Raw genomic sequence first — 27,616 nt, forward strand, 5'->3', positions numbered from 1 at the left:
TATTTTTCTCGTTATTTCTCTATAGCAGCTAATAAACTGGAACTTCCACGTAGGATGGATTAAAGGTGCAGAATTTGTGCTTACCATTTGCCCAGCAATGCAGTGCGCTATCACTTTTTGAAAACATTTAGTATTACTTATTAATGACTAGTTTAAAATACATTTGTGTAAATGTTGTTGTGGTAATTAGCCTTAGGGTAATTACCCCACAGAGACATCACCATGAGGGTTTATTAAATTATGGTAATTTTGGTGTAACATAAGACATAAGTGCAACATAGGCAAGCAGATTGTTTATTTACATGACATATGTCACATAGCTTTCACAGTATCCAATCTGAAGCAATAAAGCTGTTTTCGTTTAAAGATGAGATGTGATGCAGTTGTTTACAGGCAGTGCCTTGAAGTAAAAGGAAACTGTCGGTAGCTAATTGGAAGTCATAGGATTCTCTGGGCCTTTTTGGTTGAGATCTCAGTTCCATGCCACACTTGAGCTTTGGTAAGATGCGCTACAGGTGGAGACTAGTGTCCAATTATTCTGCAGACTGCTAGTTTTTCCCCAATTATTTTCTGTACAAATTTTCTGTCCTGTACCTGTGCTTGGGCCCAACACTGGATAACATGTGATGCAGAGCTCCACAGAAAACCATTGTGAACTATACACGTCTACTCCTTTTCCTTTGATAACAACCTTCAAAGTAAGATTCACTTGGAGTAAACAAAACCTGAAATTTGCAACATAATAGTGTATTTTAAAAAATAATGAGAGCGCACACTGATTGTTGGTCGGCCACTTAAATTCAAATGACACATTATAATGGTAATAATAATCATAAAATGGTTATGAGCAAAGAATCATAATTACATCATTAAATAATAACATTAAAGACTCTGTACTACAACACATCCTGCTTACTTACAATACAATATCTATTCTGTAGTAAACATTACTACAACAGCATTGAATGTGTAATTACTTAAAAAAAAAATAATAATAATGATCGTGCAAACAATATGAAAAAAGGGGGAAAATAGCACTTGAAAAAGAACACCAATGCTTAGTCAATGTATTAATGAGAATAGCGAAAATAAACAAAGCATTAAGTAATATAGTTCATTAGCATGTGATAATGTGGACATTTGCCACCTTCAGTTGGTGTACAGTATGATCAAAGATATGCAAATATCATTTTCACATAAACAGCACTTTTGACCATGAATGCAAAACTGTATTAAAAACTGTTTAAAATGGCCTCACTCCTGTTTCTTCATTCACTGATATGTAAATTATGATTTCTTCTTACATAAACTAGGTTATGTTATGTTTTTTTTTTATTTCTTTAATCAACTGGCAGCTAAAACTGAAGGAATAGTTTTTTAAAGATGGACTGAAAAGGATATATAACCACATGTTAAATGATAAAATGTCATTTTTTTGTTCTTTTCATTTTTAATAATAAAGAAATAAATTAATAATTTTGATTAAACCCCAGGCACTGAAAAACAATAGCAATTCTGTTTACTTTCCGATATTTATTTCGCTAACGTCTATGGCATTTTCTGTGCTGTAGCACTGTCAGCATGCCGCGTGGCTCTGAAATGATTGCTTACATTTATGGTGAGTGTTGTGTTCTGGGGGGTCCAGCACCAGCCAATCTACTACCATGGAGATGAATGAAAATGCAATTAAATATACAATCACTTACCCAGAGATAACCATATAGAAAAAAAAAAAAAAAAAACAATACGGTCCATGAAAAAAAAAAATTGTAATTATAATAATAAAAAGCTCAGACCTCTGGACTTCTGCAATTCAAAACAACATTCTCTTCATTCTCTAATTCAGTACAGAAACCTGTGGAATTTCAAAGATTCAAAATGTCCTAAATGTCCTATTGCTCATTTAGACCCATTACCTTCACAGATTCATCATTTGCAGTCCAAAAAACTCACTGCGACTTTGTCAGATTTGTCAGAACACAACCATGTTCAGTTTCATTTTCATTTAGCTCGTTCAGTGTGTTTTGACAAATCACTCTCTTGCTTCATTTGATCTAGGAGATTAAAATGTCACACCTTTCATGTAAGCAGCTGAAAAGCATTTCAAGTGGAAAATGAATGTTTTTCCTCCATTGGTCAAAGACATTTGTAAACAATCACGGTACTGTATCTATATACCATAAGCCTGAAATATTAACTATGGTTAATGTAACTGTAAACTGCAGTTAATATAGATTTAAATCAACATCTGTTCATTATATGCAAAAATCTGCAGGTGTATTTAATAGGCAATATCTGTAACTAATCTGTACTTTCTAATGCTTATTAAACTCAAAAAACGTATGGTCAAGCACCTTTAGCATCACTATTAAGATCCTAAAACTAAGATAACAATATTAACAATATAAAACACATAACAGGCAAATAAAAATACAGCCACAGGGATTCATTGCAAAAATTGACCTAAATAGACAATTAAAGGGTGCTTTTCCTGAGGGAGGTTTATCAGAGAGGTGTTCCCTGTGAGTTTAGATCACTTTTTTTTGCAGAAGTACAAAGTGAGAGTGTTTTTCATAACATAGCTTTTGTTTGCTTTTTCTATTAAAAAATGACAAAAAAGAACATTTACAAGAAATGAATGATATGCTAATATTTTTTATACCCTAATTAAAATGAAAAAAAAAAAAAAAAAAAAAAAACTCATTCACACTGCATGGACAACGTACCACAGTGATCTTCAGTATCGGTTTCAGGAATATCTGCTGTAATTAGGGTTTCAGCTGCAAGTGTTAATTCAGTGAGGCAGCATTTAATGCTAATTGGACTCATTTAAATTATTTGGCCTGTCAGATTTCTGGTCATTTGTGACTTTTTTTAGTGCCTCGCATCAAATTACCACAGCACAAGATTGGAAAATTTGAAAGTTTTTCTCCCATCGGCAGTTAATGTATGACCCCTACAGTGACATTAGTGACATTCAGCATTCATTAGAGTGTGTGAGCATGAGAGAGTTAGAGACATGGAAAATGTGCAAGAGAACATACTGAAACAATCTAAAAATGGATTTACAATGAATTATTTGCAATAAATATTATGAATTACAGGTAAAGATTCAGCCTTTGAAGATACCAATGCTATTTTCAACAATAATTATAATCTAATTATACCTAGTTGGCAAATCCCTAAATTACCCTCTACATATCTAATACATGCATTAGATACAGAATATGGAACCACATACAAACGATGCTAGACTGTTTCTCAAAACAGGGTCTCAATGTGATTTTTAATGGCTGATGCACTTGGATTTGGGTTAAATGAAGAAGACAAATTTTGAGTACGAGTTATCAGACTTAAAGCGTCAAGAAGATGCTACAAAACAGATGAATCCTGTTGAGACTGTCCATGCAATAATACGTTTGTTCTGCCCACTAGTGGTCACAATGTCACACACACACACGCATATATATATATATATATATATAAATGAATGTGTGTGTGTATATATTATATATATTTTATATATATATATAAATATAAAGTGAATTTTCCAGTGAGGGACGATAAAAAGCTAGTTTAATGTTCTCTGAAACAGACAGTCGTGAGACACTGAAAACCAAACAGTGTTGTGCAAGGAACCACATAGACATCAGTGTTCATTATTTGATCTGCAACCTTCACATTAAAAAAATAAAAGTTGTTGGTGTTTTACTGCCTCTAGTGTTAATTTCAAAAACCACAGAGAATTGAGTAAACGTACAGGTATGTTTTTTTTTTTGGAATTTTACCAAAATATTGGTACAGGCATGTTTTTCAATAAGTCTAGGTTGTGCAATAAATGCTTAGAGATGCCTGGAACAACCCAAATGTAAAATATAAATAGATAAAGGATATAAATAAAGGATCTTTAAAACAAATGTTTTCATCAAGCATGTAATGTGCCAAAGACTATAACATAGCACATCCCACTACACCATTGCACAGACACATACGGTTTGTGGAAAAATATTCACTCTCATTTTTAAGTACATCATAGTATTTGTTAATAGTACATGAGTTATGATTTTCCATCCATGGGTACTAATGTATGTAGGGTTGCTGGGATGCTAGAGACAATCCTAGAAAGGTCTGACCGAAGGTAAGAAAACATCTTGAATGGAAGGCCAGTCCATCATAGGGACTAATTTTTAAGGCCTTTCTAAAACCTCTAATCTGGAACAAATCAACCTGTATCTGATTTAGCAATTGGGCGTGCATTATAAACACTCATTGTGGGTTACAAGTGGAACAGAGTAAGTCACTGGTAATAACCGCAAAAAGAGAGGAAGTGCTATCGCAACGTGCAAGTGCGAGGACAACAAGAAAGAGAGAAAATGGCATGAGTGAACACGAACTGAAGAACTTAAATGTCACATGACTGAACAAGTGAGAACTTTGTTCTCCTGTTCTTAACAGCATTAAAATTATTTAATGATAATGAGTGGGTGTGCATGTGTATTTGTGTGTGTGTGGGTGTATATATTTTGGAGGGTGGTAAACCTGAAGATGTGGTTTTGCGTAGTGTCGTTAGAGTGCTATTTCCTGGTCTAGAGGGCGTTGCATCGCTTGACAGATACATAGTTCATAGATTTCACAGCTAGACAGCAAGATACAGGGAAGAAGAGAGGGAGAAAAAACAGACAGCGTTCAAAGAAAGACAAATTCCTGCCTCAAGGAGACTACAGGACAGGTATGTACAGCATGCATTTTAAAAATATCTGTGAGCTAACACCTAGTTTTCATTCATACAAAATCTATGTTCTTTGTATTATAAAGAACATGTGAAGACCCTTTGGCAGACAAGGCAAATTATCTAGGCAAATCATCTATAATGATGTGCCATCAAACCTGTTTTACTCAGGGAAAAAAAAAATAGACAGAAAGAACAATTTTTGTTCAGACAAATACAAACATGCTTGTTTATTTAAGTCTTCAGGTAAGTGCAGTGTGGCTTGTAGGTTTCCACTTCATTTTAATGCCGTCTCACTACATGCAAATTACAACCCATATCATATCCTGCAGTTGAAGTTTGATGTCACAAGAATAACAGTTTTGCAACAGTGACATTTTTGCTCTTTCACTGACTGACTGTGCAGCAACAGATCAGTTTCCTGTCACATGTACACAAGCAAACACATGGACACCTACTGGTTAAAAAAAAAACGGAAATGAAACCTTTTCAGGCACATTTTAGGCCCAATCCCTTAGTGTAGCTAAAGGTTAAAAAATTCAGTCAAACAAACTGGTCCACATACCTGACTGTCTCCTATGGTCACACCAAGTCATCTAAAGTGTTCTGTGAAATATGTTAAAAATATGAATGGATCTGCCAGTATGTATAATAAGCAAGAGCAAAAGAAATATCACCAGTTTTTTCAGGATTCTTTAATGAATAAAACATTAAAAAGAACTGCATTTATTTAAAATAGAAAGAAATTAATACTTTTATTCCGTAGGGATGTGTTAAATTGATAAAAAGTGATAGAATATATATAAGTCTTTACTATCTTAAATAAATGCTGTTCTTTTGACCTTTTCTTCATCAAAAAATCCTGAAAAAAAGCATCACAGGTTGCAAACTGTTTCCAACATTGATAATAAATCAGCATATTAGAATGATTTCTAAAGGATCATGTGACATGTGGCTCATGAAAATTAAGCTTTGCATCAAATAAATTAAAGCAAGAAAATTTTTGAAAAGAAAGCCTCCAAAGTATCCACAAGTTTCCTACGCCCCATGAGGCCTTGCGTCAAAAGTGGGAGCGTCTTCCGGTTCAAAGTAAACAAGCTGGACGTGACACTCATTCATTCAACAGTTGAAAGGAGTGACGGGCAAATGAAGCCTCGTGAAGCACCGAGACTTTCCTCTGACTGTTTCGGGAAAAGATTCAAAGCTTCGAGAGTGTCGAAAACAGCGCGTTAGTAAAAAATAAATGCAGCCAAAAGACTAAAGCTCCGTCAGAAGCATTCACCACAATTTCCATAGATCGGTCCGTGTTATATGCACAAATAAAAGCCTAACCGTGTGTGTGTTTGTTGGTTGAATTTCAGACTATAAATTAATTTACCCATTAAATAGTGCCATTAATGTAAGTACGAATATCAATATGATGTAACAGAAGAATAATGTACACATATATTAATTGCACATATATGGCATATATTTAATTTTCCTGAAATAATTTGTATTCTTCATATTACTTGTATGACTGGATATTTAATAATGTAATTATTAAATAATTAATAATGTAATTATTAAATAGGTCCCAAATTTAAATTTAATAATTAATAATGTAATTATTAAATAGGTCCCAATGAAAATTTACTCACAAAGTCAGATCTGGGGGTCGAACATTAGGACACGCAAAGTGAATCGCGCACATGACTGGACAGAAAGTGAGGCTTTTACAAAAGGGATTTCTACGTTAACAAGGCTTCATCTGTCGTGCCCTTTAACACAAGCTCTGATGTCTCGGTTCAAATGTCATTTCACTAGTTGACAGCCATTCAAGATTTAGTGATCCAAACTTGCTAATAATGTGGGAAACACAAATTCGAAAAGCATATGTTGCCCATAAGAACGTAATGGCATCTCTCATAAAGATGTGCATCTTTACAAAGTAAACAATGGTCTAAAAAAAAACACTTAGCCTCTTCGCTAATTAGCACACAAAATACCACTGGTATACTACGTCCGCCGCCTCACCGGAAGTTGTACCCACGTTCTTTTTTACAGTAGCGCCCCCCCCCCCCCCGAAACTTGTGGATAACGGGAGATAAACAGCAAAGATAACAAGCTTTTCAAAATAAAAACAAAAAGAAAAGTAAAACTAAACTGGCTGTCGGTGACACTGCTTTTTCCCAAGAAAACTAACATGTTCACCTTCTCTGGTTTAAAAAGTGATCTTTTAAAGTATATTAAAAGAAAACTGTTCTTTTAAATTGCAATAATATTTCATATTATTTTTTCTGTATTTTTGAACAAATAAGTGGAATTTTGATAAGCATAAGAGACTTTTTAAAAAATAATTAAAAATCTTACTGATCACAGATTTTTGAACAGAAGTGATTGTGTGTGTGATTGCTTCATGACTGTGAGAACATGTTTCTTAAGAACATGAGATTTTTTTTAAATATTCTATTTTATAATGCCTAAAGTCAAACTCACTACAGTGAACAAAGTAGACTTATATTTACTCCATTTAATAAAACACATTTTAAAACATTTATCCGTGCCAGCACATTTTCTTTAAATGCATTTTTCAATATTCTAGAAAAGCAACAAGCTACCGTACCATTTCAGTCTCTTGTCTGTTGCTCCCATCACAATGGGAGTGGTTCAGATATTCTGTTATGACGTTCAGTTCTTTGAAAATTATCACTGTGGTTTGTGTAACTGCCATGTTGTGTTTGTCTTGCAGTCTGTCACATAGCTTCATGCATGGCGGGTGAGTCTATACAACTTGTTTTTTAATCTCAGACCTACACTGTAAAAAACAATTTGTTGTGTCAACTTAAAATAATTTGTAACCTGGCTGCCTTAAAATTTTAAGTTCAGACAACTCAAAAAAAGTTTATTCAACTTGAAATGTTAAATTATACTGTGACAACTTAGATATTTGAGTTGAATCAACTTAAAATTTTAAGGCAGCTGGGTTACTTACCCATCTGTTAAATTTAGCAAACACAAATATCTAAGTTGTTACTTAGTACAACTTAACATTTCAAGTTAACTAAACTTATTTTATTTGACTGAACTTAAAATTTTAAGGCAGCAGGGTAACAAATTATTTTAAGCTGACTCAACAAATTGTGTTTTTTTATTTTTTACAGTGTACTTTTCCTATCAGTACTCACTGTCTCTGTTTTGGTGTTCCTCCTTTGTATTTATTGACTGATTGATTGATTGAAATTGTAGTAGCAATATCCACTTTTAATATAAATATTAGTTTTAACATCTATCTAAGCTCCAAAGCTTATGATGCTTCATCTAAGAGTTACTGAAATAAACATTTATACAGTATACACACACACACACACACACACACACAAACTTCTTCAGCCGTGTTATATAGCACATCTGCCGTAACAAAGAACACATTAGTTCTTTCTTAGTCTCAGTTTAGTTTGGGAAAGGATTAAAAACGACATTAAAACATAGTACATTTCTTGAAGATAATGTGGTTCTCAACCTTTTTGCCCCCAAGGTCCCCACAAAAGACTTTTTGACTTGAGAAAAGCATAAAGGTGTTTCAAAACAGCTTTTGCCATTGTAGTAATTCCCATTCTTTGCAAACATATAAGAGTGGAGTAACATCTAAAATCTAATGAGGAGAATGGGGTTCCTCTCATAGTCCACCATTTGAGGTGCTATGTACAGCACGTTTAAAGACAGGTGCTATGTGGCACTTAAAGTTATTCCCCTATTATTACAAGCCAATTAAACATTTTTGTTTAGAGTGTATCACTTGATTTGCTTTTATTTCAGCGAATCTTTAAACAATGTGCTGCTCTATGTGTACCAGGCAACAGCTTTGAGGCCGAGTTCCTACAGACTCACAATGCATATCGCAAACAGCATGGAGCGCCTCCCCTCACCATAAACAAAAACCTGTGCCGCACCGCACAGGCATGGGCGGAGCATCTGTTGTCAATCAAGACCCTCAAACACAGCAACAAGGACTACGGAGAAAATCTGTATTATGCTTGGAGTTCAGCCACCAAAAAACTGACAGGTTAGCTTTCTGCTCGAAAAGCCAAGCAAAGAAGTTCAATTCTTGTCAATCCAGTATAAAAGCTATCAAGTCATTTGATCGGGACAGTCATATCCAGTTAGACCGCTCTTGTCAAAGTTGTCTCTAACTTCTTCTTCTTCTGGTGTTTTATGGCGGTTGGCAAACCAGCTTAATGGTGCATTACCGCCACCGACTGGACTGGAGTGTGGATCGGGATGTATGTATTTATTAATATGATGGGTAGAGAAGGGAAAGACCATAGGGACAACAAACCAAAAAAAAAAAAAAAAAAAAAAAAAAAAAAAAAAAAAAAAAAAAAAAAAAAAAAAAAAAAATATAAAAAAAATAACAAACTAACAAAAAACAAATTTATATTAAAATTAATAAATTATGCATTATGTATATTCTATATTACTTTACTTAATTCACATTCTTGTATAAACTTAATAATATCATCATATATCTTATTAGCTGTTTTCCCCAATAAACCAGATAAAGAAAAGTCATGATGATTTGCCTTTTCATTGACTGAAAGAGACGATATCTCTCATTACTGTATTTGGTACATTGAAGTAGAACGTGTTCAACTGTTTCTTGTTGATTACAGTGTCTACACTCCCCAGTCGGGTGCTTGCCAATTCTATATAATGTACTGTTAAGTCCAGTGTGTCCAATTCTAAGGCGTGTAATAATATTTTCTTCCCTTCGATTCCTACTCCCTATTCTCCCGGCATCTACTGATTTTTGTATATTGTATAAATGTCTGCCTGTTTCATGGTCATCCCAATACATCTGCCAAACGGATTGTGTATATTTCCTGATGTATACTTTCGCTTCGGCTTTACTTAACGGAATACATAGATCTATTTCCTTTATTCTTAGAGATTGTTTAGCCAGAATATCCACCTTCTCATTTCCCTCCACTCCAGTATGAGCAGGAACCCAAATGAATTGTGTAGATATGCCCTTAACTTTCAAATCGTACATTTTGCAAAATATATTATAGACAATATCCATCCTAGCTGATGACCTGCCAGATTTTATACTTTCAAGTGCTGAAAAACTGTCAGATGCAATGACACTATTATTTATTTCCATTTCTTCTATCCAATTTAGGGCCAATATTATTGCCAGTAACTCTGTAGTGTATACTGAGAGATGGTTGGTTACTCTTTTCTTGATATAGAACTCACACATTGGAACATACACTGCTGCACCAGCACATCCTGTTTCAGGATCTTTGGATCCATCTGTAAATATAACCTGTGACTGTGGGAAATGTTCCTCAAAATACTTCTGCACTATATACCATATTGGAATGTTATTAGAATTGTCTTTTAGTTCCTGCTGTATTCTAAGATCTACTGCTGGCAAAGGAAATAACCAGGGAGGAATGGGAGAAAGTGGGACTGTATTACTATACTGCAATTGATGTAGACCTACGTTTCTTGCTTTTGCATCGCCTATCCACCCAAAACTTGTGTAATTTGTTTCATTGTGTTCCCAGCACTCTTTTAATATACTTTTGACAGGATGTTTTCCATTTTGTCCTTGGAGACTGACCCAATATGCCATCATTAATTTTATCCTTCTGATTCTTAATGGCATTTCTCCCATCTCCACTTGCATTGATGATACCGGGGATGATTTAAACGCCCCACTGCATATTCTCAGGGCCTGGGCTTGCAATACATCTAATTCCCTGAGGTTTGATTCTGCTGCTGACATGTAAGCTATACACCCATAGTCAAGAACAGATCTCATAAGTGCCCAATATATACTTTGTAGAGATGTTCTACTTGCTCCCCATTCTTGCCCTGATAGGCACCGAAGCATATTGATGACCTTTTTACACTTGTCCTTAACTTTATTCAAATGCACCTTCCATGTCAATTTTTCATCAAACCAAACCCCAAGGAACCTAACAACTTTTACTTGCTCCAGTTGTTGTCTATAAAGATACAAGGAAAGGGGTGAAATTTTGTGTCGCCTAGAGAAACAAATAACCTGTGTTTTTGCAATAGATAATTTAAATCCCCATTTATTAGTCCACTTTTCCACTTCATCAATTGCAGCTTGCATTTTCTTATTGATATATGGTATATTCCGGCCTCTAATCCACAAAGCCCCATCATCAGCATATAAAGATTTTCCTATATTTTGTTCGACCTGAGAGAATATATCATTAATCATTATATTAAATAATAATGGACTACACACACTACCTTGTGGAGTACCATTCTCTACAGTATATACTCTGGAATATTCTTCACCTACCCTCACTTGTATTTTTCTATTAAATAAAAAGTCCATAACCCAATTATATGTTCTACCATTAATTCCCAAAGATTTTAATTTTATCAATAATCCTTCCTTCCAGAGCATATCATATGCCTTCTCCACATCGAAGAAGACTGCAATTACTACTTCTTTGTTGGTCTGTGCTTTCCTTATATCTGACTCAAGACATAATACAGAATCCATAGTATTTCGACCCTTACGAAACCCACTCTGATATGGAGATAAAAGATATCTGCTTTCCAGGAAGTACGTAATTCTTTCCGTAATTATCCGTTCCATGATTTTGCATAAATGTGAAGTCAAGGCAATTGGTCTGTAACTAGAAGGATCTGATGGATCTTTCCCTGGTTTAAGAATAGGTATTATTATTGCTTGTTTCCAGATTGAAGGCAGTTGTCCAGTGTCCCAAATTTGGTTAAACAAAATTAAAATTATTTCTAATGTGTTCTCTGTCATGTGTGCCAGCATTTTATAACATACTCCATCCTTCCCTGGAGTAGTTTGTCGAGCACTAATTATTGCTCTTTTTAACTCAAACATGTTAAGCGGCAAATCTAAGGGGTTTTCTGACACCTCGTCTTTTTGTAAAATATTAGGGAATTCCATTAAGGTTCTATTCCTGCTCTGTCTGGCCTCTACTGCAAGATTATCAGAGCTATGAACTCTCAAAAATGTTTGAACTAAAAGTTCTGCTTTTTCCTGATTGCTAACAGCCGTTTTATCTCTATTACTCATCACTGGTAATTCATAATTTTTCCTAATCCCCCCCATTGCTCTGATCATGCCCCAAACATCTGATAATTGTACTTCTCTTCCAATACTACAGCAATATTGTCTCCAAAATGTACGTTTTTGTATTTTAATTGTTTTCCTAACTTTTGCTTGAGCCCTTTTATATAGAATCAAAGCCTCCATAGAATGATGTTTTTTGAGTTTCCTAAATGTTTTATTTCTTGCTTTTATAACTTCTTTGCACTCATTATTCCACCAGGGTACACTCTTAGAACGTCTAACCCCTCTGCTTTTAGGTATTATTCCCTCAGCCGACTGAATAATTTCATTAACTAATTTATTATTAAATACATCTATGTCCCTTTGATTCTCCTCTCGAAGAGTCACAAATCTTTTTTCACAAATTTCTTTAAAAGCTTCCCAATTTACATTCTCTAGTTTCCATCTAGGAATTCCATTCTCTTTTTCGAAACATATTTCTGTACCAACTTTAATTATTATTGGGTAATGGTCACTCCCTACAGTATTGTCTTTTAATACACCCCAAGTGCTAATCCCTGCTATTGAACTAGATACAAATGTTAGGTCAAGTACCGCTTCTGTATTATGTATATTATTATATCGCGTTCCTTCTCCATTATTAATACATACTAGATATTTATCATCAATAAATTCTTCAATAAGTAGACCGTTTGCATCAGTACTCTTGCTCCCCCATAGTGAATTATGCGAGTTAAAATCCCCACACCATATTACGCTATTTTGTTGTAATCCCACAACCTCTTCTAAAATGCTTTGACTCAGTTTTCCACATGGATTATAGTAATTTATTATATCTATACAACCTCTTTTAGTCCATATCTTACTTCTAATTGACTCGAAATTTAAATTTATTTGTTCTACCTTATATTTCATACCGTTCTGTATAAATGTTGCTATTCCTCCTCCTCTGCCAAATTCTCTGTCCCTTCTAACTACATTGTAACCGTTTATACTAAAGTCTAACTGCGGTTTCATCCATGTCTCCTGTATGCATATTACATTAGGTTTGTCTGCTAAATCATCTATATATTTCTTAAACTCTTGACCATTTGCTATTAGGCTTCTTGCATTCCACTGTAGAATAGACAACACCATTATGATGATCCAGCCCATGTCTGAGAGGATTGGGTTTCTTCATTAAGGGTATCTCTGACTGTTTCCCAGGGCAACTCTTTTACATTTAGATACTTCTCTGCTGATTTGACAATTATTTTGATCCTTTCATTTCGGCTTTTCGTCTGTGCAGAACAATTTATTATTTCCGCCATAAACAACACAAAATCATTCTTCTTCACTATCAAAGTCTCTTCTTTCAACTTATCACATCCTTGACATTTTCCCATTTCTTTTTGAACACTTTCATTTTGTTTTGTCGTTTTTACATCCCCTGAAACCTTCTTTGCTGCCTCTGCATAGCTGATTCCCTGAATCACCTTAATTCTTTGTACTTCAGCCTGCCTCTTGCTAACTTCACAGCCACGATATGCTGTGCTATGCTGCCCTCCACAATTACAGCATTTCAGCTTGGCACCCTCTTCACATTTACCATACTCGTGTTCTCCACTACATTTACCACATCTTTGTTTTCCCTTACATACCGCCGCTACATGTCCAAACCTCTGACATTTAAAACATCTAAGTGGTGGAGGTATGTATAACCTCACATTGTAACACATGTATCCAATGTATATCTTTACTGGGAGAACTTCCTCCTCAAAGGTGATCATAATCGAGGTACTGTCATTTAAACTTCCGTTCCTGTTTGTTTTTAGACGTTTGATTTCTTTTACATTTGCATTTGTTATGTTTCGTTTCACATCATCTACCGATATATTCACCGGGATTCCTGTAACAACTCCTTTTATTAATCTCCTGCTGTTGGCCATAGAACATTCCACTTTCTTTCCATTTATCCTGCTCATTTTGATTGCTTTCTCTTGCTGTTTTGAGTCTCTACAAATAATCAACAATATTCCGTTTCTAAGTATTCTAGCACTCTTTATTTCACCAATTTCTTTATTTAACGCTTTTGTCAACAGTATTGGATTCATACCTTCAAACAAGTCTCCATCATGCATAAATTTTGCAAACACTTTGTATTCCTCTCTCGTTTCTTCCACAGTTGATCCCCTGTCAGAGTTACTTTCATCCGATTTACTCTGTCGCTTCTTTTTCCGTTTATTATTCCTAACCATATCCCATTTTTCATAGCTCTCGCCACCTACTTCCATCTCTCCTAATTCATTTCCTGATTCGTCACTTCCCTCAGCATACTCCTGTCCATTCACAGTCCAGTTGTTGCCAACCGCCTTGCGATCCAATCGTCTTGCCATCCTCCATCCCCACTCGGTCCGACCCGGATTTAACTCCAAAACAGGTGAATCTACCTGTAAACACTCCGGTGTGGCTAAACGTTTGCACTAGTCTCTTTTACAACACTGACTCCTAGTGGTTTCTCCAGGTCACTTCACGCAGGTGGTGTGGAAGGACACTAAGGAGGTGGGAGTTGGACTGGCCACTGATGGGAGCACAACTTTTGTGGTGGGCCAGTACCTACCAGCAGGAAACATCACAAATGCGGGTTATTTTGAAAAAAATGTCCTACCGGCAGGCACCAAAGTAGATTTGAAGTCCACTGGTACGAGTGAGTAAACGTTCAAGCAAAGTTATTTCACAGTGTCCAAGTCATGGTATTTTATCAACACATTTTTGTTTCATTTATTTATTATTTTAATTATCACACTTATTATTATTAAATTATTAATAAAAATGAGAGTGATAGTAGGTCCAGTGGTACAGTAGATGTAGTATTTAAAGGAGAAGTCCACTTCCAGAACAAAAATTTACAGATAATGTACTCACCCCCTTGTCATCCAAGACGTTCATGTCTTTCTTTCTTCAGTCGTGAAAAAATAATGTTTTCTGTTGAAAACATTTCAGCATTTTTCTTCATATAATGGACTGCTATGGTGCCCTGAGTTCGAACTTCCAAAATACAGTTTAAATGCGGCTTCAAACGATCCCAGATGCGGTTGTAAACAATCTCAGTTGAGGAAGAAGGGTCTTATCTAGCGAAACAATCGGTTATTTTCATAAAAATAATACGATTTATATACTTTTTAATGTCAAACGCTTGTCTTTTCTGGTTCATGACAGTTAGGGTATGTCGAAAAACTCCCATCTCATGTTCTCCCTCAACTTCAAAATCGTCCTACATCGCTGTTTTACATTTTTGGTTCAGGGTGTTTGATCTTCTTTGCATGTTCGCTTTGCAAAGACTGGGTCGGTACTTCTGCAGTGATGTAGGATGATTTTGAAATGATCTTTCGAAGTTGAGGGAGAAAATACGATTGGAGTTTTTCGACATACCCTAACTGTCTTGAGTCAGAATACACAGAGTTCAGGCAGAGCAAGACAAGACGAGTGTTTGAGATTAAATATTTAAATTGTATTTTTAAAATAAAAATAACCAATCGTTTCGCTAGATAAGATCCTTCTTTCTTAGCTGGGATCATTTACAACCGCATTATGGATTGTTTGAAGCCGCATTTAAACTGCATTTTGGAAGTTCAAACTCGGGGCACCATATCAGTCCATTATATGGAGGAAAATCCTGAAATGTTTTCCTCAAAAAACTTTTTTTTACGACTGAAGAAAGAAAGACAGCTTGGATGACAAGGGGGTGAGTACATTATCTGTCAATTTTTGTTTTGGAAGTGGACTTCTCCTTTAAAGTGAATATTGTAAAAGATTGTATAGTAAAGGAGGTGTTGATAATCATTACAGTAAAGTAAATATTTGATATATCTGGCAACATTTAGCTGACAAAGTGGGGCAGGTGCATGGGGCTTCAGGCGTTCATTCAAACAAAGCTCCCTCAGTTCCTCGCAGTACTGAAATATCACCACCAGGGGGCCGAGGGGAGCATCATGTGCGAAGCAGCTTAAAGGGTAAGTCGGGTCAGCTTTATTTGTTTCATGTAAATGTTGTATAATGATAAATGGCCATTTAATGTATTTTAAATTGTGGAGCTTTTCTTTCACCACTTTTTCTGGTGGAATCATCTTCTTTACACGAATACAAACATGGACTGTGGTTAAAAACTGACCTTTCATCATATTTATCTGTCTAGCCTTAATGCAAATGAAATATGATAGCTCATTCTTTGTACTGATGCTTTATGGCTTCTGAAATGGTGCATGTGCACCGCAATACATTTGAAAAAACACATGACAGCATGTTAGAATAAAAAATTCTTTATTCTTTCAATCAGCATGGGATGAGCTTTGTGCACATCAGATAACTCTTGTTTGTCTGTAGCTGACAGCAACTTTGAGGCTGAGTTCCTGCAGACTCACAATGCATATCGCAAACAGCATGGAGCCCCGCCCCTCACCATAAACAAAAACCTCTGCCGCTCCGCACAGGAGTGGGCCGAACACCTGCTGTCAATCAGGACCCTCATGCATAGTAATGGAGAGTATGGGGAGAATGTGTATTACGCTTGGAGCTCAGCTAACAAAAAACTCACAGGTCAGAGTTTACCGACTGTATCTGTAACATTTGCTAATGTTTCACTTGCTCACTTTTCAGTGAGTCATCTTAGATGTAAAGTCTTCACATAAAACCAGTGATTGGGTTATAACGCATAGATATTTAATCGCCAGTGGTTTGTCATAATCTTATTTGCATGTTTTTGACATTTTGTTTGTAAATTATACAGGACATGAGGCAGTGGAAAGCTGGTACAGTGAAATTAAAGACTACAACTTCAGCAGGCCTGGATTCACCTCCAAAACAGGTGAATCCATCTGTAAACACTCTGTGGTGGTTAGACATTTGCTCTAGTGTCTGTTCTGACATCTGTTGGTTTCTCCAGGTCACTTCACACAGGTGGTGTGGAAGGACACGAAGGAGGTGGGGGTTGGAGTAGCCACTGATGGGAACACAACTTTTGTGGTGGGTCAGTACTTACCGGCAGGAAACATCAGCAATGCTGGATATTTTGAAAGAAATGTCCTCCCAGCAGGCTCCAAGGTAGACTTCAAAACCACCCCGTCTGGTGAGTTTGGCATGACTATGTGCACGGATAGAATACTGAACTAAATGATTGAAAGTGTGTCTATGTACACTACCAGTCAAAAGTTTTTGCACAGTAAATTTTTTTTCAGCAAAATTTTAAAATATTTTTACTATTTAAAATAACTGCTTTCTATCTGAATATAATTTAAAATGTAATGTATTCCTGTAATTTCAAAGCTGAATTTTTAGCATCATTACTCCAATCACATGATCCTTCAGAAATCATTCTAATATTCTGATTTGCTGCTCAAAAAACATTTATTATTATTATTATGTTCACACTCAATGCTAATCTTTGGATATTTTTTATTTATCAAAGAAAAAATTTACTCAGCTGTTTTAAATATTGATAATAATAATAATAAATGTTTCTTGAACAGCAAATCAGCATATTAGAATGATTTCTGAAGGATCATGTGACACTGAAGACTGAAGTAATGATGCTGAAAATGTAGCTTTGATCACAGGAATAAATTATATTTCAAAATATATTCAAAATTCAATCATTTTAAATTTTAAATAGTGAGAATATTTCAAACTTTTACTGTTTCTGCTGTACTTTGGTTCAAATAAATGCAGGCTTGGTGAGCAGACTTCTTTAAAAAACACTAAAAAATCTTTTGACTGGTAGTGTACGTTTTTATTATGTTGATATTTATATATAAATATCACTCTTGTAGTACAATATTCAGTTTTAAACATATTTATTTGGTATTCAGCTGACAGAGTTGGACAAGCATTTGCTGCACTCAGTATCAAGTCAAACCAATTGCCTTCATCGTCTCACAGTTCTGGACCAGCACCCTATAAGAGTCCACAGAGCAGCAGCTCAGAAGGTAAACACTGAGAGTATGGAAGCTTATTTTGACCATAGAAAAAGTCATGCTTTGATAAATCAGAACTGTGGTGTAAAAAGTCATTATGACAAAAACATAATATTAAGAGATTAAAGGTCATTATAAGATTTTTTTTTGTCATAACTTTTTTAACCTCATAATTTTGACTTTTCATGTTGCAAATAAAAAATGTTAACACTTTATTACCAAAGCATGACTTTGGGAGAAACTGGCTTCCAATATAATTGCTTTTTAACCAACTACTTTAACCACTTTCTGAATATCACAACACACTTTTGTTTGATATAACAGTATAGTTTTTTTATGTGGTTTTGCATCCAGTTGACATCAACTAAATAAATGCTTTTTTTCAGATAAAGAAATTTTAATAGGTCTTTGCCAATATGTCCTTATTCAAAAACTTTTAGTGCATTTAGCTACCAATAATTGCTAATTACAGAGGTGGTCAAAATGTTATTTTACATACACTCTGCAGTATCTGCAAAATTTGACCAAAATAAAGTACTGACCTGAATAAGCCATTTCATGTAAAAGACATTTACATATAGTCCACAAGAGAAAATAATAGTTGAATTTATTCAAATGACCCGGTTCAGAAGTTTACATAACTTCTGAACGGGGTCATTTAAGACACATGCTGTTTCTTTTCAAACTGAGGGATTGAGGGACTCATATGCAACTATAACAAAAAGTTCAAACATTCACTGATGCTCCAGAAGGAAGCACGATGCATTAAGGGTCTGGAGGTGAAAACTTTTAGAATTTAAAGATCAGGTTAAATTGAACTTACTGTCTTTTGGGAAACATGAAACTATCTTCTGTAGATTCTGAAGGGCCGTACTACATGAAAAAAAAAATATATTATTTTAGATATTTAGGCACAATAAAAAAATTACACATCTCCATTCTGTTCAGAAGTTTACACCCCTGGCTCTTAAGGCATTTTTATCTATTTTTTCCTCTTGTGGATTACAGTATATGTGCACAAAATCATTTGAAATAATTTTACAAGTGAAGTTAAAAAAAAAATCCAAAGGCTTATTTTCCACTCAGTCTTTTTAGGATTCACAGTTCTTTTTTTTCCTGTGATGAAGGTGAGAACTTGTCCCAGTTTCGTCAGTCTCTCCTTGACACTCAAAATGATTACCGACGACAACATGGAGCACGGCCTCTGTCACTGTGCCCCATCCTCAGTAAAGAGGCTCAGGATTGGGCAGCACATCTGATAAGCATTAACGCCCTAAAGAACAGCAGTAAAGGTTATGGAGAGACTATGTCATACAAATGGACATCCACCATGGTCCCTCCAACAGGTAAGTTGTTTTTTCCCCCGAACTGTACCACACTATAATTATAACATTTGTAGAAAAACTGATCATTTTTTTAACTTTAGGAAAAGAGGTTGCTGAATCATGGTACAAGGAAAATGTGAAGTACAACTTTTCAGCCCCTGGCTTTCAGAGTGGAACTGGTAGGCTTTTTTTGCACTCGGTTTATCAGCTGAAAAGGTTAAAACAGTTAAATATTTAAAATATAACTGATCACAAACCAAAACTAAAAAGGGGGGTCAGAAAACTACTTTTATATGTGTGCAGGTAATTTCACCCAGATGATCTGGAAGTCTACTGAGCAGGTTGGGGTCGGCCTGGCATCAGATGGAAAGGGCAAATTCATCACTGTGGCCTTTTACAAACCTTCTGGCAACATCACCAACCCTGGCTACTTCCAGGATAATGTCAAACCTGCTGGGAGATGATTTGTTGAATAAGAAACATTAAGTAGGTCTTATGTATTTTACTAATGCAATTTTTAAGAAATAATTCAAGATATTATTTTACGTTAACAGAAAGTCTGAATATATTCTATATACAAAAACAGTTCAGAATTTACAGCTTATGCATCTTTTATTTTGTATACTTTTTTTTTGCTTGGGTCTGGTATATTTATACTCTTTTGCTGAGGTGGTAGTCATTCCTTCATTGTGATAAGAGATTGTGACTTATAATATATAGGAACATGATGAAATCGTGAACATGATGAAATCGTGAATGTTGAAATCAAAAATATATTTTTGATTAAATTATACAAATGCTAATGTTCTGTCTGTGTAGTTATTTATCTTCAGTGAAGCTGTAATCATGACTTATGGTGACTTATGACTTATGCTGGTGACAAAAAATATATATTTTTTTAAAAAAACATTTTAATATTTCATCTTAAACATCAGCTTTCATCAGATATACAAAGCTACTGAAATGCCAACAAGTCCTTTATCTCTTTCCCAAACATGCACATGTCCACACAGATTGAATACCCATAAATATGCACACTGACATATGCATCTAGATGTGAACACTAATCTAGCCCCAGAGAGCTTAGGTGGGAATGCAAAACTGAAATGGCAAGGTGTCATGTTGCGTGAACATGTCATCACATTGTGTTGCTGGCGAAACATGAGATGCTCTTATCATCATTTTTACATGCCCTCCTTCATGAATACGGACCCTGAATGACATATAGGTCAAAAACTCGTTTTGATAAACTGAAATGTATATGGTTGAGGTTTTGTAGAAATACAGTGCCTGTTGGCCCAAAAGCAAAAAAGCTTCCTTATTAAGGAAACATGAAACTGCCTAATGTAAAGTAATGTAAAGAGCTTCAAAATAAAATTCTGATTTTAGAAATAACATAAGAGCGTTGCATTGTAAAATAGGAGTATGCAAAAGAGTGTCAAGTTACAAAATCCGAAGAAAGGCACTGAGGATGTTTTCAGACCTATGCATTTGTTAATAAAATTTTGACTAGAATGCTTTTTTAGGTCTGTTCTGACATCAATGGAACACGGAAATGAACATAAAATGAACAAAGGTTTTTTATTTTCTTGTGTATATGTGTTTGATGGCAAACAACTAGGAAAAATGAGCTTTGTTTTGCGTTTCCTTGGCCATGAATGTACAGTACATACAGTAGACCTGTATCACTCTGTAAGTCTGAAAGTATGCCTCTGTGTGGAAAGAGTTTCTATAGCAGTACTGCTGTTTCTATAGAGCTGTTTTTGTTGTGCCTTTGGATGGTGGAGGATGTTTTCCAGCTAGGTTAGCTTTCCTCAAAGGGATCACCAGCAACAATAGGGAAATGAAAACGTAATGTCTTAAAACATCCAAAAAAAATACCTGTGAATCCTGTGAAGTGTGTGGAAACAGGCTTTACACATTTTATGTGTCTAGTCAGCATAAACTAAAGAATGAATCATGAAGTTTCAAGTCAAAAGCTACAGGGAGTGTGCATGATGTCCCATTTTGCCTATTCAAAGTTCCTGCCAGGCTTTTTTTTTTTTTCTGTTAAAAAAAGTGTGTGTGTGTGTGTGTGTGTGTGTGTGTGTGAGTGCAAGGCAGCTGCTGCCCAGTGTTGTTACACTTTAAGTGTTAATCAATAATGCAGTGCATAGTTTTGTCTTACAGTCCAACTTACACACACACACAAAATATATACAGCCTCTCAAGTTCAGACTTTCTCGGTCCCTGAAGGAGTACCTCATTCACACATCAGTGCCCTAGTTTCGATGAGTCTTGCTGCATATTGAGCAAAGGACATACATTAATATAAAGTAATATCTTAAAAACACAGCACTTTTGAACACTTGGGATCAGTAATAATATTTAATGTATTTGAATGTCTCTTTTAATATATTTTAAAATGTAATTAATTCCTGTGATGCCCTCATCATTTTTCTTTATCAGCCATTGCTACAGTTTTTAGTGTCACATGATGCTGATTTGGTGCTGAGGAAATATTAACATCTATTATTTAATATTTGTTATTAATATCAAAGTTAAAAAGCAGTACTGTTGTTGTTTTCATGGAAATTATTTTTCAGGATCCTTTGATGAATAGTGCATTCAAATAAACCACAATTATTTGGAACAAAAATATTTTGTTGCAATCAAAATGTTGTCACTTTTGATCAATTTAATGCATGCTTGGAGAAGAAAAAGTATCATTATTATTTTAAATCTTGCTGAGCCGAAATATTTGCAAAGTAGGTTTGAGGGTATTGTGTTTAATAATTGATACCATACAACAGTCACAAAGTCTTGGCAACTAAAACAGTATTTAATTACATTATTGTATGAAGGCTTAGTAAACTATCATCTTACATTTCATAAAATCATAGATCCTTTGGTCTAAAAACACCTTTTGGACTTGTTTTGGACTGACAAAATGCTGATAAGCAGACCTGATCATTATAAACCACAACTGGCATATAGCAAGGTATGTCCTGCTGTGGAAATTCATTCTGCCCTCATCATTAATCCTATTTCCTTTTTGTGCTTGCTCAGCCTACGTGTGCTTCTGTCATAGCATGCATGAACTGAATCCCCTCTAAGGATGTATGACACCTGTGATACTCATCAATAATGAATCGATGCCGCACATCCCACTTGTGCTCAGCGCTTTAGGGATGGCAGCACAATACAGGCCTACACAAATACTTTGCTGTATTGGAAATTTGAGAAATCTTGCATCAGTGAAGAATAATTTATGAATTTAATTTCATTTACTTAGTTGCTTTACTTAAGTACTTTTGAGTATTTATGTTCTTTAGCACTTGTATGTGTCTTTGTGAGTGTGTGTTTCTGTCTATACCTGTGCATATTGATAAGTTTGTGTCAAATAAAGAGAATCTTGAAACAGGGTCAAAGATATTCATTTCAAAGCCACAGGGTCCTATAACTATTTTCTCATGCTCTCATTCAGTTGTTATTTACATCAACAGCGATAGATCATTATCAGAATAGGTCAACTAATTTACTCTTATTCAGAAAATACAAAGAGTAGAGGAAGTACACTTTTTGTGATCTCTATCGCAGGATAGTTTACTACAAAGCCTTCATACATAACTCTGATTAAATACTGTTTTAGTTGTCAAGACGTGGCTGTTGTAAGCTCAACAGAGTGACACATCTTAAACAATGAACAGGTTATGACGTGGGCTACAGTTTCCTTGCACTACAACAAAAGAAGGCCCAAAAATTACTGACTTTGAAAAGTCAAAATACTCTCATGGCGTATTTGTTACTAGTTTACATCTTTGCAAATCTGTGGCTAATTTTAAGTTTCTGTGGCCTAAGGTTTAGTGGTGGACATTAGTGTTTTTTCTAATAACTGTATGTTTCCATAAAAATCACATTGTACATTGTTCATATAAAATCACCACTTTGTAAAATTATGTTTTCTGATGAGATCAGGAGACATGAGGCAAACATCAATTTGGAAATACAGCTGTGGTTCTCAAATGCTTTTGTTTATGACTCAGAATTTACACCGGATATCACACGAAACTACAACAACAAAAAATCCATAAAATTAAGCATGAAAATTGTCATATGAATTGCATAACCCCAAAAATATGCAAAAATTATTAACAGTCTGAAATGGAGAATGAACCCATTTGGTTTCTAAATGTCAGCCATAGATATTCAATAAGTAACATCTGATATTTTACATTTGAGTTTTTCAAGTGCATGTCTTCACAAGCAACTCCCTCAGCCATGACGCTGTACATGTAAATCTCAAATCCCAGCAAATCCTAGCTTTCTTTAGTTAATTACATTTTTCCTTGGCATTTGAGCTGACATGCCTGGACTTAAAATAAGTAAATGTCCAACTTCCTTTTTTTTTTTTTTTTTCGCATACACCCAGAATAAATAAGGTCAAGAAACAAATAAATGGTAAGAGAATATTTGTTATGTGGCCTAAGTAAATTTGCTATAATCAGTGTATTTAACCATCATCACCACTATAATCACTATAATCATTTATTTGAAAATTAAATTACAGTATTATCAAGTGTGGTAACTCTTGAACTCTTGAAGTTAAGCAAACGCTCTAATTGTACGACCGCAATTATGCTTAACAAGTCCAAACATGCCGTGTACTGTTTGGTGAAGGTGGTGCTTGGTAACATGATTCTCAATGAGAAAATACTCCGCTTTATTCAATGATAAAAGCTGGACTATATGAGTATCTGGTTACCAACACAAACGGTTTCTGAGGGATCGCGCAGCGTTGTAACCATTGACAACAGATTAAAACATCTCTAAACCAATCAAAAACAGAAGCGACGTGAGAGTTCGTGCACCTCAACCAATCAAAAGCGGGCAGAGAATGATTGACGTCTCGATCATCCACCTGTGTTTGAATGCGAAGGCTGGCGTTATTTAAAACTGAAAACCGTTTGCTGCGCTCTGCAGAGTTAAGTCGACGCTCAGTGGAAGAGAGTTCACTACATTTGGTTTTGAACAAAAAAAGTGATTTTTCCGTAGCAATTCAACATGAGGGAAATTGTTCACCTGCAAGCTGGTCAATGTGGAAACCAAATCGGTGCCAAAGTAAGTAAGCGCCAAAAAAAGCCTGGCCGCGAGGGGCATAATGTTGTTTAAATATTGTGGAGTTATTATATTAATATATCCAATCATAGTTGGCTAGTTATATTTACCTGTGCTTTTTCTGAGGAAAATGACACATTAGTTAGTGTAACTAGTGATATGAGTCGTTATGAATGTCCACAGTTTGGCTATATTCCTCTGTAAGTTAAGCATTTGTGTGTAACGTTAGTTTTACGAGTTGTCATGACAACAGTGCAAACAAGGACGTTATTTAAACGTACTTTTACGATTTTACTATTCATTTTATATAAATATTGACTCCTTTTTCTTCAGTTTTGGGAGGTGATTAGTGATGAGCACGGAATTGACCCGACGGGAACCTACCATGGAGACAGTGATCTGCAGTTGGAGCGGATTAATGTGTACTACAACGAAGCCACTGGTCAGTTTGCATTTGCAGTATAATAAAACACAAATACCTTGCAAATAAGTTCATTTTCAAAACTGGAAATGTGTGCTTTTCTATAACAGGTGGAAAGTATGTACCCCGTGCTGTTCTTGTCGACCTGGAGCCTGGAACCATGGATTCAGTAAGATCTGGGCCATTTGGGCAGGTCTTCCGACCAGATAACTTTGTATTTGGTAAGACAAAGGTTTTATGTCATTTAACTAAATGTTAAAGGGATAGTTCGCCCAAAACTGAAAATGTTGTTCCAAACCTGTAAGACCTTCATTTGTCTTCGGAACACAAATTAAGATATTTTTGATGAAGTCTAAAAGGCCCAGAAAGGTACCAAGAACATTGACAAAATAGTCTATTTGACGTCAGTGGTTCAATTGTAATTTTATGAAGCTACAAGAATACATTTTGTTGCACAAAAAACCTAAAATAACAACTTTGAGAAGAATTGTTGAATGAAGTTATTTGAATTCTTTGCACAACAAAAAGTATTCTCGTTAGTTTCATAAAATTACGGTTGAACCACTGATGTCACATGAACTACTTTGTCGATGTTCTTGGTACCTTTCTGGACCCAGGACGTAGTAGGACCCTTGTTGTCTATAGAGGGTCAGAAAGCTCTCAGATTTCATAAATATTTTAATTTGTGTTCCTAAGATGAACAAAGGTTTTACGAGTTTGGAACGACATGAGGGTGAGTAATTAATGACAGAATTTTCGGTTTTGGGTGAGCCTGGTATGATCTGTATTTCTTCAATCGTAGGTCAGAGCGGTGCTGGAAACAACTGGGCCAAGGGTCACTACACAGAAGGCGCTGAGCTTGTAGACTCAGTTCTCGATGTGGTCCGTAAGGAAGCAGAAAGCTGCGATTGCCTGCAGGGCTTCCAGCTCACCCACTCCCTTGGAGGTGGCACCGGGTCAGGAATGGGCACGCTCCTCATCAGCAAAATCCGTGAGGAGTACCCAGACCGCATAATGAACACCTTCAGCGTGGTGCCCTCGCCCAAAGTCTCAGACACTGTTGTAGAGCCTTACAACGCCACGCTGTCCGTTCATCAACTGGTGGAGAACACAGATGAAACGTACTGCATCGACAACGAGGCGCTGTATGACATTTGCTTCCGTACGCTGAAACTCACTACACCCACCTACGGTGACCTCAACCATCTTGTGTCTGCCACAATGAGCGGGGTCACCACCTGCCTGCGCTTCCCCGGCCAGCTCAACGCTGATCTGCGCAAACTAGCCGTCAACATGGTGCCTTTCCCCCGTCTGCATTTCTTCATGCCAGGCTTTGCCCCTCTGACCAGCAGGGGGAGTCAGCAGTACCGTGCTCTTACGGTTCCTGAGCTCACCCAGCAGATGTTCGATGCCAAGAACATGATGGCTGCTTGCGACCCCCGCCACGGCCGCTACCTCACTGTTGCCGCTGTTTTCCGAGGCCGCATGTCCATGAAGGAAGTGGATGAGCAGATGCTGAATGTCCAGAACAAGAACAGCAGCTATTTTGTGGAGTGGATCCCCAACAACGTCAAGACCGCCGTGTGCGACATCCCGCCTCGTGGTCTCAAAATGGCAGCCACTTTCATCGGCAACAGCACTGCCATCCAGGAGCTGTTCAAGCGCATTTCCGAGCAGTTCACTGCTATGTTCAGGCGCAAGGCCTTCTTGCATTGGTACACAGGTGAGGGGATGGATGAGATGGAGTTCACCGAGGCCGAGAGCAACATGAATGACTTGGTGTCAGAGTACCAGCAATACCAAGACGCCACTGCGGAAGAGGAGGGAGAATTTGAAGAAGAGGGAGAGGAGGAGCTTGCATAAAGAGTTAAATGCAAAATGTTGTTATTCACTGTTATTCTGTTCAGTTTCTGATTCTTCGGTTCGTCTTTTTGTTCTGTTCTCTCTTTCACAAGCAGCTAAATTCTATCTATGTACACTAATGTCTATTAAAGCTCTAAATTTGATAGCAGTCTGTTGGGTGTCTTTGGCTGTTTTAAAGCGGATTGTAGGTGAAGTTCTGTGCAAGTTTACATTATTAATGTTGTATTACACTGTTGTTTCTTTGCATGGCAATATAGAAAATTAAATTTAGTTAGATAAGTGGCTTCTTTAATTTAAAAAACATCCCATTTTAATATTTGCATCAACAGCAAGATGAAAGCCATGACTTTAGTGTGCAAGTCAGTCCTTGATGGAAGACTGCCATCTAGTGTTTAAACTCAGATCCCACACACAAATGCGATGCAGCACTGATAGATTTCAAAGTGCTTTTAACGTTGGATATAAAGGGATAAAATGTCTCCAAAAGTACACAGACTGAAATCTTTAGACAAATACAGCATGAGTAAGCCAAGAATATTAAATTACATTGTAAAAATGTAACATCCCTATGGCTTTTATAAAGAAGTCCATATCAAATATTGAAGATAACTCCAATTTTGAAATTTATATTATATATATTAATTTGGCAGGGGCTTTCATCCAAAGTGCATTGCACTGACATTGCATTTAAGTTATTGATTTTTAACAGTTAATGCATTTCCTGGGAATCAAACCCATTTGCATTGCTACAAAGATGAATATGAAAAGTTTCAAATTGCAAATATTAAAAAGTTATTCAATGCATAAATTTCAATTATTCAAAAGTTTTTGAAGAGTAAGATTTTTTTTTTTGGTTTTTAAAGAATTCTCTTCTGCTTACCAAGCCTGCATTTGTTTGATTCAAAATATAGCAAAAAATAGTAATATTGTGAAATATTTTTACTATTTAAAATAACTGCTTTCTATTTGAATATATTTTAAAATTAATGCTTTATAAAATTAATATTTTAAGATTAATGCTAAATTTTCAGCATCATTACTCCATTTTTCAGTGTCTCATTCTTCAGAAATCACTCTAATATGCTGATTTGCTGTTTGAGAAACATATTTTTAAAAATTATTATTAATATATATATTTTTTTGTTAAGTACATTT

General features: G+C 35.7%; 2 protein-coding genes across 2 annotated transcripts; both read left to right on the forward strand.

The window, feature by feature from the left end:
• Window positions 1-4,578: 4,578 nt before the first annotated feature.
• Window positions 4,579-19,883, forward strand: glipr2 (GLI pathogenesis-related 2). The gene is made up of 13 exons (XM_051109445.1): window positions 4,579-4,729; window positions 7,461-7,487; window positions 8,565-8,774; window positions 14,119-14,226; window positions 14,311-14,493; window positions 15,671-15,799; window positions 16,170-16,382; window positions 16,573-16,650; window positions 16,729-16,911; window positions 17,651-17,767; window positions 18,883-19,101; window positions 19,182-19,259; window positions 19,384-19,883. Exons 2-13 carry the CDS (start codon window positions 7,481-7,483, stop codon window positions 19,542-19,544), a joined length of 1,686 nt encoding a protein of 561 aa, XP_050965402.1. The 5' UTR covers window positions 4,579-4,729; window positions 7,461-7,480; the 3' UTR covers window positions 19,545-19,883.
• Window positions 19,884-23,996: 4,113 nt separating this feature from the next.
• Window positions 23,997-26,604, forward strand: zgc:55461 (beta-tubulin family protein). The gene is made up of 4 exons (XM_051110003.1): window positions 23,997-24,180; window positions 24,511-24,619; window positions 24,709-24,819; window positions 25,401-26,604. The coding sequence occupies exons 1-4, from the start codon at window positions 24,124-24,126 to the stop codon at window positions 26,459-26,461; spliced, it is 1,338 nt and encodes a 445-aa protein (XP_050965960.1). The 5' UTR covers window positions 23,997-24,123; the 3' UTR covers window positions 26,462-26,604.
• The last annotated feature ends 1,012 nt before the right edge of the window (window positions 26,605-27,616 follow it).

Source organism: Labeo rohita, chromosome 5 (genome assembly GCF_022985175.1).
Source record: "Labeo rohita strain BAU-BD-2019 chromosome 5, IGBB_LRoh.1.0, whole genome shotgun sequence".
Lineage (NCBI taxonomy): Eukaryota > Metazoa > Chordata > Actinopteri > Cypriniformes > Cyprinidae > Labeo > Labeo rohita.

What these genes read in the sequence shown, in the direction of transcription:
- glipr2 (XM_051109445.1), top strand. An exon ending in AGCTAACAAAAAACTCACAG is followed by an intron (nt 16,383 to 16,572) that starts GTCAGAGTTTAC and finishes TAAATTATACAG; the next exon opens with GACATGAGGCAGTGGAAAGC. An exon ending in TGGATTCACCTCCAAAACAG is followed by an intron (nt 16,651 to 16,728) that starts GTGAATCCATCT and finishes TGGTTTCTCCAG; the next exon opens with GTCACTTCACACAGGTGGTG.
- zgc:55461 (XM_051110003.1), top strand. Translation starts at nt 24,124, where the DNA reads ATGAGGGAAATTGTTCACCTGCAAGCTGGTCAATGTGGAAACCAAATC. An exon ending in GAAACCAAATCGGTGCCAAA is followed by an intron (nt 24,181 to 24,510) that starts GTAAGTAAGCGC and finishes CTTTTTCTTCAG; the next exon opens with TTTTGGGAGGTGATTAGTGA. An exon ending in ACCAGATAACTTTGTATTTG is followed by an intron (nt 24,820 to 25,400) that starts GTAAGACAAAGG and finishes CTTCAATCGTAG; the next exon opens with GTCAGAGCGGTGCTGGAAAC.